General features: G+C 40.7%; 1 protein-coding gene and 1 pseudogene across 8 annotated transcripts in view; both read left to right on the forward strand.

Annotated features, from left to right (window-relative positions):
* ATRN (attractin) overlaps nucleotides 1-15,408 on the forward strand; it is a 162,104-nt gene that overhangs the window by 114,220 nt on the left and 32,476 nt on the right. For all 7 annotated transcript variants that reach the window (XM_082428903.1, XM_082428896.1, XM_082428897.1 and 4 more), the window contains one exon: nucleotides 14,422-14,483. In XM_082428903.1, coding sequence (XP_082285029.1) covers nucleotides 14,422-14,483 — 62 coding nt within the window. The remainder of the gene's footprint in view (nucleotides 1-14,421; nucleotides 14,484-15,408) is intronic.
* On the forward strand, nucleotides 623-14,411 carry LOC309644809 (membrane protein BRI3 pseudogene; annotated as a pseudogene). The gene has a single exon. The product of its transcript is annotated as a membrane protein BRI3 pseudogene (transcript).

Raw genomic sequence — 15,408 nt, forward strand, 5'->3', positions numbered from 1 at the left:
CAGGGATGCAAGGATTCTTCAACATATGCAAATCAATCAATGTGATACACCATATTAACAAATTGAAGAATAAAAACCTTGCGATCATCTCAATAGATGCAGAAAAAGCTTTTGACAAAATTCAACACCCATTTATGATAAAAACTCTCCAGAAAGTGGGCATAGAGGAAACCTACTTCAACATAGTAAAGGCCATATATGACAAACCCACAGCAAACATCATTCTCAATGGTGAAAAACTGAAAGCATTTCCTCTAAGATCAGGAACGAGACAAGGATGTCCACTCTCACCATTATTATTCAACATAGTTTTGGAAGTCCTAGCCATGGCAATCAGAGAAGAAAAAGAAATAAAAGGAATCTAAATCGGAAAAGAAGAAGTAAAACTGTCACTGTTTGCAGATGACATGATACTATACATAGAGAATCCTAAAGATGCCACCAGAAAACTACTAGAGGTAATCAATGAATTTGGTAAAGTTGCAGGATACAAAATTAATGCACAGAAATCTCTTGCATTCCTATACACTAATGATGAAAAATCTGAAAGAGAAATTATGGAAACACTCCCATTTACACCATTGCAACAAAAAGAATAAAACACCTAGAAATAAACCTACCTAGGGAGACAAAAGACCTGTATGCAGAAAACTATAAGACACTGATGAAAGAAATTAAAGTTGATACCAACAGATGGAGAGATATACCATGTTTTTGGATTGGAAGAATCAATATTGTGAAAATGACTGTACTACCCAAAGCAATCTACAGATTCAATGCAATCCCTATCAAATCACCAATGGCATTTTTTACGGAACTAGAACAAAAAATCTTAAAATTTGTATGGAGACACAAAAGACCCCGAATAGCCAAAGCAGTCTTGAGGGAAAAAAACGGAGCTGGAGGAATCAGACTCCCTGACTTCAGACTATACTACAAAGCTACAGTAATCAAGACAATATGGTACTGGCACAAAAACAGAAATACAGATCAATGGAACAAGATCGAAAGCCCAGAGGTAAACCCACGCACCTATGGTCAACTAATCTATGACAAAGGAGGCAAGGATATACAATGGAGAAAAGACAGTCTCTTCAACAAGTGGTGCTGGGAAAACTGGACAGCTACATGTAAATGAATGAAATTAGAACACCCCCTAACACCATACACAAAAATAAACTCAAAATGGATTAGAGACCTAAATATAAGACTGGACACTATAAAACTCTTAGAGGAAAACATAGGAAGAACACTCTTTGACATAAATCACAGCAAGATCTTTTTTGATCCACCTCCTAGGGTAATGGAAATAAAAACAAAAATGAACAAATGGGACCTAATGAAACTTAAAAGCTTTTGCACAGTAAAGGAAACCATAAACAAGATGAAAAGGCAACCCTCAGAATGGGAGAAAATATTTGCAAATGAATCAACGGACAAAGGATTAATCTCCAAAATATATAAACAGCTCATGCAGCTCAATATTAAAAACACAAACAACCCAATCCAAAAATGGGCAGAAGACCTAAATAGACATTTCTCCAAAGAAGACATACAGATGGCCACAAAGCACATGAAAAGCTGCTCAACATCGCTAATTATTAGAGAAATGCAAATCAAAACTACAATGAGGTATCACCTCACACCAGTTAGCATGGGCATCATCAGAAAATCTACAAACAACAAATGCTGGAGAGGGTGTGGAGAAAAGGGAACCCTCTTGCACTATTGGTGGGAATGTAAATTGATACAGCCACTATGGAGAACAGTATGGAGGTTCCTTAAAAAACTAAAAATAGAATTACCATATGACCCAGTAATCCCACTACTGGGCATATACCCAGAGAAAACCACAATTCAAAAAGACACATGCACCCCAATGTTCATTGAAGCACTATTTACAATAGCCAGGTCATGGAAGCAACCTAAATGCCCATCAGCAGACGAATGGATAAAGAAGTTGTGGTGCATATATACAATGGAATATTACTCAGCCATAAAAAAGAAAGAAATTGGGTCATTTGTTGAGACGTGGATGGATCTAGAGACTGTCATACAGAGTGAAGTAAGTCAGAAAGAGAAAAACAAATATCGTATATTAACGCATATATGTGGAACCTAGAAAAGTGGTACAGATGAACCGGTTTGCAGGGCAGAAATTGAGACACAGAAGTAGAGAACAAACGTATGGACACCAAGGGGGGAAAGCCACGGTAGTGGGGGGGTGATGAATTGGGCAATTGGGATTGACATGTATACACTGATGTGTATAAAATTGATGACTAATAAGAACCTGCTGTATAAAAAAATAAATAAAATAAAAATTTTTTTTAAAGCAAGCCTTTTTTTAGACAATGACAAGCTGATTCTAATATTTATATAAAAAGCAAAGATTCTAGAATAGCTATAACAGTTTTGAAAAGAGGAATAAAGTGGGAGGAATCACTATATGAAATATTAATAAGACTTCATATTTAGCTACTGTAATCAAGACATTGTGGTTATTGTTGGAGAGATAGACACATAGATCAATGGAACAGAATAAAGAACCCAGAAATAGAACCACATAAAAACATCCAACTGTTTGTTGACAGAGGTGCAGTCAGTTCAGTGGAAGAAAGATAGCCTTTTCAACAAATAGTGCTAGAACAATTGGACAACCATAGGCAAGTAAATGAACTTTGACCTAAACCTCACATCCTACACAAAAATTAATTCAATGTGTATCACAGGTTTAAATGTAAAATGCAAAACTATAAAACTTTTAGGAAAAAAATAGGAGAAAATCTTCATATCCTAAAGCTAGGCAGAAGATTTTCAGATTTGACAACAAAAACATGACCTATGGAAAAAAATTAATAAATTGCCCACATCAAAATCAAAAGCTTTTGCTCTTTGAAAGACCCTGGTAAGAGGATGAAAAAAACAAGCTATAGGGCTTCCCTGGTGATGCATTGGTTAAAAATCTGCCTGCTAATGCAGGGGACACAGGTTCGAGCCCTGGTCCAGGAAGATCCCACATGCCGCGGAGCAGCTAAGCCCATGCACCGCAACTACTGAGCCTGCGCTCTAGAGCCTGTGAGCCACAACTGCTGAGCCCGCATGCCACAGCTACTGAAGCCTGCGTGCCTAGAGCCCGTGCTCCGCAACAAGAGAAGCCACCACAATGAGAAGCCTGCGCACTGCAATGAAGAGTAGCCCCTGCTCGCCGCAACTAGAGATAGCCTGCGTGCAGCAGCGAAGACCCAGTGCAGCCATAAATAAGTTAATTAATTAATTAATTTCAAAAAAAAGAAAAAGGCAAGAGAACAAGCTATATACTGGGAGAAAATATTTGGAAAAAACATTTCTGACAAAGGACTTGCATCTAGAATATAAAAAGAATTCTCAAAACTCAACATTAAAAAAATAAACAATCCAATTAGAAAATGGACAAAAAGTATGAACAGACATTTTACCGAAGAGGATATAAGTATGGCAGATAACCACATGAAAGATGTTCAGCATTAAAAGCCATTAAAGAAATGAAAATTAAAACCACAATGAGAACGTTGTATTCACAAGGTTTCATTGAGTTGGTTAATTTTTTAAACTGGTGAAAAATTGGAAATAACCTAAAATAAACTATTGTAAACATCTTCATTAAAAAAAAAACACACAAAACACGAGAGGGAATTCCCTGGTGGTCCAGTGGTTAGGACTCCACACTTCCACTGCCGAGGGCCCCGGTTCAATCCCTGGTCGGGGAACTGAGATCCCACAAGCCACGAGGCACGGCCAAAAAAAAAAACACCCCACAGTGAGAATGAGATATCACTACACACCTATCAGATGGCTAAAATTTAAAATAGTGATAACACCAAATGCTAGAGAGAATGCAGAGAAATTGGATCATGCATACGTTGCTGATAAGACGGCACAGCCAGTCTGGAAAATAGTTTGGCACTTACTATACTTAACCCAGCAATTGTATTCCTGGGCATTTATCCCAGAGAAATGAAAACTGATGTTCATACAAACACCTGTATACCAATGTTTATAGCGCCTGTACAGCAATATTTAGCAGCTTCATTCATAATAGCCCCAACTGGAAACAACCCAAGTATTTCTCAACAGGTGAATGGTTAAACACAGTGTGCTACATACATAGCATGGAATAATGCTCAGCAATAAGAAGAAACAAACTATTGATACAACTTGGATGAATCTGAGGAAGTTTTGCTGAGTGGAAAAAAAATCTGAGAAATGTACATGCTGCACAATTCCATTTATGTAACATTTGAAAATAAAAATTTTAGACCAAAAATAGATAACAGACCTACTGAAGCTTCACCTTTCTCTGACTTCTTCTTGACCCTCTTTTCAAAGGGTTCATTAGATTAGGTCAGACTTACCCACACTCAAGGGGAGGGGATTATACAGGATATGCACATCAATATAGTAGGAATCTTAGGAGCCATATTAGAATTTTCTCTGCCACTGGCTATATTTGGAGTGGGGCTAGCAGGGTTAGGTTGTTTCTCTAACCCCAGGGAATTTGAGCTCTAGGCTCTAGTCCGAACAATTTCAATTTGATAACATCTGCTAACACTGTCAAGTTACAGATCACATACAATTGTAAAATATTTTATTTGGGTTCTAGTAAATATAATTTACTGACTTGTTTTTAAGTTCAGGTTGTTTTCATACTGACATACCTTATTATATTCCAAATCCGATTGAACTTCAAGCTTTGTTTCTTATAGTTGAAAACTGATTAATATTTTTAAGATTCTTAGTGAAAACCTTGACTTATATTGCTGGCGTTTTTCCCATTTGGAAAGAGGGCTCTGTGCATATAAACAGGCTTTTGTGCTAGAGATAGCTTTGCTGTTGCCAATTCTGACTTCTAGTTTTTTTTTTCCTCCCATTGCTCTGTTGCTCCACCCTCTGAAAGTCACTGAAATGGTCATTTCCTTCTGGAGGGATCTCTTCCCCACACTTACTAAAAAAGTATTTTTTCAAGTTTAAGACTCAAAGAGATGATTTTCTGCCTGATTTTTTGGTCCTCTTTACCTGGACTGGATCACTCACTTGAATAAGATCCACTTATGAAAGCTGCATTCAGGAGCACTTTCGAAAATAAATGATAGCATGCTCACCATTTAGTTTGCCAGGCTTCCCTTGAAAAAACAGGTAAGTTCTGTTGAAAATATGTCTTTTTGCTCTTTGTTACAAATAGCTGCAGTATTCACGAACAATGTGACTGGACCCTTGGCATCATGTATTCTTGGTGTCTTCTCAAAAGAACCTGATCAATGCTGGTTCTCTCTATACTTGGGACTGTATCTGGATGTGTGCTGTGTGGAGGGCTGAGCTTGCATCTTCCTGGGCAGATGTGGGCATGTTCTCAGCAGAGGGGGCTGCACCTTTCTGTATTGCTTTATATTCCTCAGAGCCTTAGTCTTTCTAGGTGTAGTTAGCTTTTAAATACACACTTAGAGACCATATAGATTTAGTTAAAATGTAGAGACTTATTTAAGGAAGAGAATAGGAAAATGTCTAAATGGTTCAGTGTAGGTCATGCAGTTAAATTTCAGTACGGCTTTCAATGCAGACAAAAGCCTTTTTTGTCTTTGATTCTCATTTTTTAAAGCAAAATAACTGAGGCAATTTAATTCTCTACTCAGAAATTCGTGTAAATATTAGTGTTTTAAAAATGGTAATGGTAAACTCAAGTTCTTTCACTCTGAACTGACCCCAGGATTCTTTTCCATAATTAGGAACAGAGCAAAACCTACAACTGCTAACTGAGGGAGTTTGCAAGTAACTATAAAAATCTTTGTAGATTCAGTTTAAAATTGTAAAAAGAAACCACCCAGACTGAAAAGGCCTGTGTGTCAGAGGGTGGTGGGTGTGTTGGGTCAGTTGTGCCTGGTTTCTGGTTGGTTGCTCTTGTTGGTGAGTGCCCCTCCCTCAGCCTCTGCTTTCAAAACATGATTCTAGATGTTCCCCCGAGTCAGCAGGACTCACCTGGCTTCAGCCATGGCTATAGTTTGGGAGGGTAGGTATTCAAGATAGAGAATGCACAGGTAGACATTGTGTGTGAGGTGGGAAGATGGGTGGTGGTGCTGGGATTCTGGCTTGTTACAGGCTCTGCAACAGAGGTTGTTATTGTAATGTGGAACTAATATTAAAGTCCTCTCCATGCTGGGTGTTTCATTTGCTAGTTTATGTAAGAGGCTAGTGTTCATAAGTGAAGGCAACACAGAATTTATATTGAGAACTGGGCATTCATTTAGATGTTAGAGTTATGTTTATGGATGCTAATAGGATTGTGATACTAAGCAAAGGACGTATGAAACTTTTGTTTGTCTTCACTCAGATGTACTTTTTCTAGTAACAGCTTTATTGAGATATAAGTCACATACCATACAATTCACCCATATAAAGTGTACAATTTAGTGGTTTTTAATATGTTCACAGAATATTTTAGAATGTTTTCATCACCCCCAAAATAAACCCCATACCCAGATGCAGTCCCTTCCCATTTCTTCCTTCCTCTAGCCCCTGGCAACCACCACTCTACTTTCTTTCTCTATGGATTTGCCTGTTTTGGGCATTTTATATAAATTGAATCATGTAATAGGTGGTCCTTTGTGACTGGCTTCTTTGACTTAGCATAGTGTTTTCAAGGTGCAACCATATTTAGTATGTTTCAGTACTTCATTCCTTTTTAAGACTGAATAATGTTCTATTGTATGGATAAACCACATTTTGTTTATCCATTCATCTGTTAATGGATACTTGGGTTGTTTTTACTCTTTAGCTGTTATGAATAGTCAGATATACTTCTAAAGTTTATATTTATTTTATGATAATAATGTATACACATAGCTTCTGGTATTAGATGTCTGTACCTTAAGGATTTTAAAAATTGTAAAGCCACGAAATACATTTAGAACTAAACTACTTAAAGTATAAATCTGGACTTCCCTGGCAGTCCAGGGGTTAAGACTCTACGCTCCCAACACAGGGGGTGCAGGTTCGATCTCTGGTTGGGGAACTAAGATCCGACATGCCTCACGGTGCAACCAAAAAAAATAAATAAGAAAGTATAAATCTGTCTTAGTTTCAGATGGCATTTAAACTTCCTGTACAACCTCATGGTTTTCATCATGATCATTATTTATTATTCCTTCTTAAAAGTCTCCTCTTTTCTACTTTTCAGCTGTGGCTTTGGCTGTTTCTTCTCAGTTCTTCAGTGCCATTGTTCCCTAGGGTTTCCTCTGGGCCCTTTTCCCTGGATAGTCCCATCCACACCATCTATGAACAGCACCTATGTCTGGGATGGGTAAATCTTTCTCTAGTAGAACTCTCTCCTGTGATCTCCATAGCTAGGACCCACTAGACTTCCTTTAACATTCACTCACTTAGCTGACTTTCTGACCCAGAGAGGCAGCCATGAGTGGACAGCAGGAGCCATGCCAGATACTGGGAGATGCCCCCGTGCTCCTGGACACCCTGGGAGGAGAAGGGAGTGCCCTGTGGTGCCTGAGTCTGCATGAGGCGGGGCAACACCAGAGCTGAGCCCTAAGGAACATGAGTTCAGTGTTCTGGGTGGGGAAGGGACATGTCCAGTCACTTTCCAGAACTACTAGGAGTTTAGCAGAGCTGAAGTGACTGTTCTGTGAGCAAGGAGCTGGAGAGTAGGGCAGACCAAAGCTGTCATGAAGAGACTGGGGCTTCAGCTGAGGAATTTGCACTGTGGCCTGAAAACCACTGGGAGTCATTGAAATGCTTTAAGCCAAGAGGTGACCAAGATCAGTGTTTAGAAAGATGCCGCTGGCAGCAGTTACAAAAATGGATTGGAAGGACCAGGGCTGGATTGGGGAGTCTTATTTAGAAACCCAGGGGAGAGGTCCCTCTGATGACCCTTTGGCATATCCCATAGCAGCTTCTTTTCCTCATCTGTGCCTCTGCAGTCATAGACGTGTCTGGTTTTTCACTCTACAAAGATTTCCTTAAGGGCAAGGGCTTTTTTATATTTCTGTGTCCTCAGTGTCATAGCATAGTGTTAATCAACTGTAGACACTCCATAAATGTGCACTAGATGAATGCATAGTTGTAGATGAGAGCTTTATTCTCGGTATCAGAACTTTGGGTTTTTTGGCAACTTTTGTAACATTTATATAGGTAATGGCAGCTTTTTTCTGATATTGTCAGCATGATTGTTGACCAGTGCTGAAGAGCCAGCAGGGGTTAGAGACCAAGAATTTATTGTCCCAGTCTACATAGTGTGGTGTTAGAAGATTGAATTGTTCTAGGTTGGAATCTTGTCAAACTCTCAAAAGAGTTGAGAAGTAGAAGAAAAGGGAAGGATGAGGACACAGACATCCCTAATTTTACAAAGAGGGTAGTTAAGGAATACTGGCTATATTGAAATACTTAAGAATGAAATGATAGGAAGTCTGGGATTTGCTTCAAAATAATATGATCATGGGGAAATGGGTAGAGTATGGATGGATAAAATAAGATTGGCCGTGAGCTGTAATTATTAAAGCTGGGTGATAAACACATGGGGTTCATTATACTATTCTCTCTACTTGTTAAAAAGTTTAATATTTTCCACAATAAAAAAATTTTTTTAGGGATAATACAGATGATTGAACAAGAAATAAAGGTCCAAATATATTATTTAACCTCCCAAAACTAGCTGCAAGAATATGCCTCAGCTGGGCCTGCAGCCTAGGCCAGCTGGGACATAATCTCAGAACTGACATTCTGTTCTCCTTTGCAGGAAGCACACAGCACTGTACTAGAGTTTTACCAGTTATTAGCCAGTCGGGCAGTTTTAGAACAATCAGAGGGCAGGAGAAAAACCTCCTCTCCCTCAGCCCAGCATACTTCACCCTAGTGAAAATGGCAAAGGGAGCTTCCCTGAGAGCTACTGACTTCTCCTCCCCACCCCGCAAGCAGGGGTGCATCAGAGGCCTGAGGGCTCCTCCCCATGGGCCTGTGAGGTTTGGGAAGCTGCTTTCCAGTGGGCATGGCTATATTGTCTTCTGCTCCTACAGCCTTTTGTGGGTGCAAGGCACATCCTCTCCCTGAATCCAAGGGTATTATATCCATTTCCTGTCTATTTTGGCATCTTTCCATCACCATCACCCTCAGGATAACAACACAGAAATTATAACAGAGGCAGTAAAAATAGTGATATAATTCTACTGGGGGATTGGGGGGTGGGGGGGTGATGGCCTAAATCACCTTCTAATCTAGTAGGAAGTTAGTAAGTGATGCCTAAAATAACTAGATCAAGAAGTAACAAAAAACAAAATGAAACAAAACAAAACCCAACTTATTAGTGATAAAAAGATAACCTCCCAGAAGAACTGAACAGAAATCTAATTAAAGGTGAGGGCCTCTGGAGAGAAGCCTTAAGAAGAAGAAGAGGGGCTTCCCTGTTGGTACAGTAGTTAAGAATCTGCCTGCCACTACAGGGGACACGGGTTTGAGCCCTGGTCCGGGAAGATCCCACATGCTGCGGAGCAGCTAAGCCCGTGTGCCACAACTACTGAGCCTGCACTCTAGAGCCCGTGAACCACAACTGCTGAGCCCACGTGCCACAACTATTGAAGCCCGCGCGCCTAGAGCCCATGCTCTGCAACAAGAGAAGCCACCATAATGAGAAGCCCGCGCACTGCAACGAAGAGTAGCCCCTACTCACCACAACTAGAGAAAGCCTGTGCGCAGCAACGAAGACCCAACGCAGCCAAAAATAAATTAATTAATTAATTTAAAAAAAAGAGAGGAGGGGGTGGGGAGGAATCATTGTTGATATTTCAACCAGGTATATGTAGTTCTTAATGGTTTTTAAATTATTGATGAACATGATAGAATGAAATAGGGATTCTGGAGAGTGGTGAAAATGAATGGCTGGAAGGAACTTTGAGGAAGAGAGCCCAGAGGTTGACAGTGGACAGACGGTGAGTGTTAGCTTACATGTCAGGAATGAGCAGGTTGGTAGTGTTACCCAGTCTTGAGGCTCTGACCAGAGCTTGGGTATATAGTTTCTGTGCCTGCACAAACCAGCATTAGGTGGGTGGTGTGTGAGGCCAGGTGATGGTCACTGGGATCCAGTCCAGGGCCTATGGTCTCAACATAGAGTTCCATATAGAACTTAGGTTTAGAAAAAAAAAGTTGTTTTGTGTCACAGCAAAACTCACAGCAGTGGCAGCACTAGACTCAAGTTAGGATATGCTCAGCCAGTAGTCATAGAATCTTCCATCCTTGGCGCAGCTGAGGCCTAGACTGGAAAGCTGTTTGTAAACAGGCCTAAGTTCTCATGGGAGGAATCAGTCCTCTCCTGGCCTTGCAGTGTTCAGAGTTATGTGGCAAGATTGGCAAGGAGCCAGGAGCCAGAGGGCAGCCATGACCACTTGAGCCCTCTCTGGTCCTAATGTCGGGTCTTCAGCATCTGCAGAGCCTGGCCTCCTGGGGAGAGTTGAGGAGCAGATGGGCCATAGTCGGGAAGGGTTCCCTGGCCAGGTGGAGCTGAGCCCTGGTGGAGCCGCTGGCCTCAGGGGGCCAAGGGAGCAGCCCACAGAGATTCTGCCATGTGCATATAGACCTTGGGTTTTCTTAAAGCCTGACGAGTGCTGCCTTGAAGCTAGAAAACTTCACCTCGCAGGGCAGCCAGCTATCCTTTCCCATCCTCTCCCTGACTTAAATGCTTGTAACAGTGAAGATAGTTCTTGGTGGAGAAGATAAAAGCAAATTAGAGGTTCTCCCTTTTCAGACCTTCTATATTAAACAGTGATCTTTCCCTATTCATTCATTCATTCATTTGTAACTGCTTTGTGGATTGTACGTATAGATGCAAAACACCAGTGTTAAAAAAAAATTGTTTTGTGGCAGTTGAGTATAATAAGTGTCATATTCTCTTACTTTTACAGTAAGCTTGGGCTCAGCCTATACCCACCATAGTTGATGAAATTCATTCTCAGCCTGTATCCACAGAGCCCCGTCCCCTTCCCTCAGAGACATGCAGAAACCTCAGGGCTTAACTGAGTCCAGAGATTTTCATTCACTGACTGCTACTCCTGGTGCCCTGGCCCATGGCCATGAGGTTTGAAGGCAGCTGTCCTCACTCCCATATGTGACAGGCTTGGGTGCAGAATGATCGCTGGTGCTTCAGAGCCTCACCAAGGCCTACCGTGCAGTTACTCCTTATTTCTCTGTACTTTCAAAACTCTAAAACATCCTCTCCATTTCCTTCATTTCCTTCCATTTCCTGGTTTTGAGGTTTGGGCCAGGCCATCTTCCTATACCGCCACTTCCTCACCCCACACCCACCCCTGGGGAAGATCCGCCGCCGGGCGTCTGGGAGTCCCCCTGAGTCTGAGCCGGAGCCGAGTCCAAAAGGGAGCGGGGGCGCGAGCGGGAACCAGGCTGGGCCCGGTGGGCGCCGCCCGCCATGAACCACAAGCCCCTGCTGCAGGAGCAGCCTCCTGCCTACAACCTGTAGGGCGGCCAGGGCTACTTTGTGCATAGCCCACACCGCTACAGCGCCCTCCCAGCCGCTGCCCTACCCCTACCTCCTCACAGGGTTACCCACCTACCACCCCAGGGTCTACAACATCCCCAGTCGGAATGTCACCCGGCACCCTGCCAGTTCCATCGTTGTCGTTGGAGGCTGCCCTGTCTGCAGGCTCGGGGTTCTGGAGGACTCCTTCACCTTCCTGGGCATCTTCTTGGCCATCGTCTTGTTCCCCTTTGGGTTCATCTGCTGTTTTGCCTTGAGGAAGTGAAGATGCCCCAACTGTGGAGCAAACTTTATTTAAAGGAAACAACACACCTGGCTTTCCCACACCCAGTTATGTTTTCCTAATTACACCAACCCCAGTGCCCAGGACGTAAGGCAAGGCTTCCCGTCCTGTGTAAGGTAGCAAGAACCAAACAGGGAACCAGAATTCCAGGGCCACCTTTTCATCGAATGGTGCTGAGCGATCGTTTGTCACCGTCAGTTGGAGTTTCACAGTAGCAGAGGGGTTTTCTCCACTGGGAGGGTAGAAAAAAAATGTTGGCAGAAATACTCCAAGACAGGGATTTGATTTGAAAAGAGCTTATAACTACTGCTCTCGCTCTGTAAAATTATATAGCTTATATAAATTCCAGACATTTTCTGAAGGAAAAAAAAGAACCTTTGCTTCTCTATGAAACCTTATAACTTTGGAGACTTACATGATAAACATTCAACAAAAGAAAACCACTTTTAGAGTAGTGTGAGTCTTGGGGACCAGCCACACTGGCAGCAAGTTTATATAGGTTCTTTTTTTTTTTTCTTAATACATTTATTTATTTATTTATATCTTATTTTTGGCTGTGTTGAGTCTTCATTGCTGCGCGCAGGCCTTCTCTAGCTGCGGCGAGCGGGAGCTTCTCATTGCGGTGGCTTCTCGTTGCAGAGCATGGGCTCTAGGCTTCAGTAGTTGTGGCACACGGGCTCAGTAGTTGTGGCTCGTGGGCTCTAGAGCGCAGGCTCAGTAGTTGTGGCTCATGGGCTTAGTTGCTCCGCAGCACGTAGGATCTTCCTGGACCAGAGCTCGAACCCGTGTCCCCTGCATTGGCAGGCGGATTCTTAACCACTGCGATACCAGGGAAGCCCTATATAGATTCTTTATGATTTTAAATTGTATGTGAATGTGGTGTGGCTCTACTTTAGCAAGAAATCAGGCTAATGGTTGGGATCCCAGCTGCCCTTAGGAGTGTTATGTGGCACAGGACACACAGACACTTGATGGGTCTTCAGAAGGTGCCATTAGCATCCAAATTTTTTGGCACCCTACAGTGAGTATAAAATCACCTCATGGATTCCTTTAAAACACTGAGGACATACTAATGTTTTAAAAGATTAAAATCTAAACAGAATTGGATGCACTAAAATCTGTTTCCTTCTCCTTCTTTATGTCTTGTAACCTGGACTCTTCATTCCTCAAGACTGAGTAACCTCGTTTATGTAATTGTTTTTCCCCAGTCTTATTAAAAACCTTTATATGAGGACTGTAGCCATATTCTGCAGTTTTCCTTCTCTCAAGGAACCTTCTTATTTAGGATGATTACTATAATAAATGAAGGAAACAAAGAATATGGTTTCTCCTTGTCTATGATATCAAATCTATGTATCTTTGTATTTCTGATTATAAATCGTGGCTAGAGGGAGGATACAAAAACTTCAGATTCTATGCCCCATAATATTCTATGGCCTGAATAGGTAACATTGGACCTTTATTTAAATGTCAAAAAGAAAATAAGAGCATCAAAAAGAAAAGCAGTAGAAGCTTCTCCTCTCTTCTGCCTCTGTGAGTCTATGAAAGGAGTGCAAAGCACTGAATTGTTACTGTGCTGGGGCCTAGGCTGTAGCACTTTCCTTGCATTGCTGTAGGATGGGAGTTGACAAGAGTAGGTTGTGGGGGGGGGAGGTAGGGTGGGATTAGGAAAAGAAGACGCTAATCATTTACTTACGTGACTCTTGTCATACTTACTGCCTTCATTTCAATAATTACCATCTTATTCAATAATTGTTTCATTTATAGTACCATTATCTCCCCAAGGAGGGCTGTGGTCCCTTAAAAATAAGCAGAGAACACACCATAACATCTGGCTAGTACCATGTGTGTCATAGGGTAGTAAGGACACAATTATCATACTTACTAATAAATTCTAAGGTGCACATTTTTTCATGCTCTAATATCTCTGAAATCATGATACATCTTACAATGATTTTAAAAGCAGTGTGTCATAGTGTAACTGACAGTGTTTTCTTAATAGTACACAAAATAATGCCTGGTTTAGTGGTGTCTTAGATTTGATGAACTACGTTAGGGATTTTATAATATTCTTGGTATAAAATTATTTAAGTTCAAATTGGTGTTATATTGATTGTCAGATGATATTCAGTGTAGTGAAACTTGGGATAAGATTTTTTTTTTTAAAAGGACGTTATCTTGAAGTGAGTACATTAAGTGTCAAAGGCATGAAGGGCACAAAAGGAAGCTGCCCACCTCACGGTAGATCCAAGAATTGGAATTTGAAGCAAACGAGAGCATTTTGTCTTGAAAAGGGCACAAGGAGGTAGCAAGTAACCGGACTTGCTTGTCATTGGGGTCATTAGCAGGAGTCTGAGAAGTCTTCCAGGTCAGACTAAAAACTGAGATCTGGTGTCAAGAGCAGGGGGACTGTAGGGGTTTGTGTTGAGTCTCAGAATATCACTTTTGTGTGGCAATTAAGCAAGAAAAACTAAAGGGATGAGGTGCTTTTCCTCAAGTGAAAAAATTTCATTAATCTCTTCCTGAAACGTTAATGTCTTTCTGCTTCAACGAGAAGGCTGAGTTAATGGTGCTATCTTATAACCCAATCACTCTATGTGTTTTTCTGTCACAGATTGCCTTCTCCCAGCACAGCAATTTTATGGACCTGGTACAGTTCTTCGTGACCTTCTTCAGGTAATTTCAGTTATACAAACTGTATCTGTTCTTTTGATTCAGGCACTTAATTTCATTAATTATCAGCCCATAAAAGATAAATGAATAATCCTATGTTTGCACAACAGATCAAACTAACTTTATATGTATTCCTGAAAAGTTACATGTCGGTTACAATACTGTAAATTCAATCTAATCTGATAAAATGAAGACATTTGGTTTGTATGTTCTGGCTTTTTGCGGCAGCTTTCCATGTACCCTATACTAAATGTAGGTAATTTAGTTCTTCATATGGGGAGGATTTGGGGTTGAAATAACATGTAATTAATAATGATTACTGGTGTGTGCTACATATATGCTTCTTCTTGTTCACGAGATGTTTCAGGTGATTATCTAGAGTTTTAAAGCTAAAAGTGATGTGTTAGGCCCTGAGATTCTTTTGTTTTTATACGTTTTTTTTCAGTTTAATTTTATTTTTAAGAAAATATTATTACACATAATTGAAAAAGTGCCACAGTGCAAAGAGAAAGCGACAGCATCCTGCCCCACACCTTCCCATCTTCACTGTCCCCATTTAAATTATTTTAATTGTTTTTTACTTCTCCATGCTTACACTTTTTTTTTTCCAAAGGAGAAAAATTATTTAATTTAGATAAATGCAAAAATGGATATTCAATATATTTCAAAATCCAATGCTGATTTTTTTTTAATCTAAAGCATTGCATTCCTTTCTATTTCACCACTTAATATCATAGTCATTATTACTATAAAGTATTTTCAACATTAGACAAGGAATTATACAGTTAGGTACAATATAACTTTCTTTTATGGCTGGAACAGATAGGGTAAACTTATTCAATTTACCCACTCTTTGCCCAATCTTCTGACAAATCCCACTAGGTTTTACCCTAATTAACATAATTTCCTAACGTTTTGCTCTGCCTAA

The sequence above is a fragment of the Balaenoptera physalus genome, assembly GCF_965194825.1.
Source record: "Balaenoptera physalus genome assembly, chromosome: 16".
NCBI classification, from domain to species: Eukaryota; Metazoa; Chordata; class Mammalia; order Artiodactyla; family Balaenopteridae; genus Balaenoptera; species Balaenoptera physalus.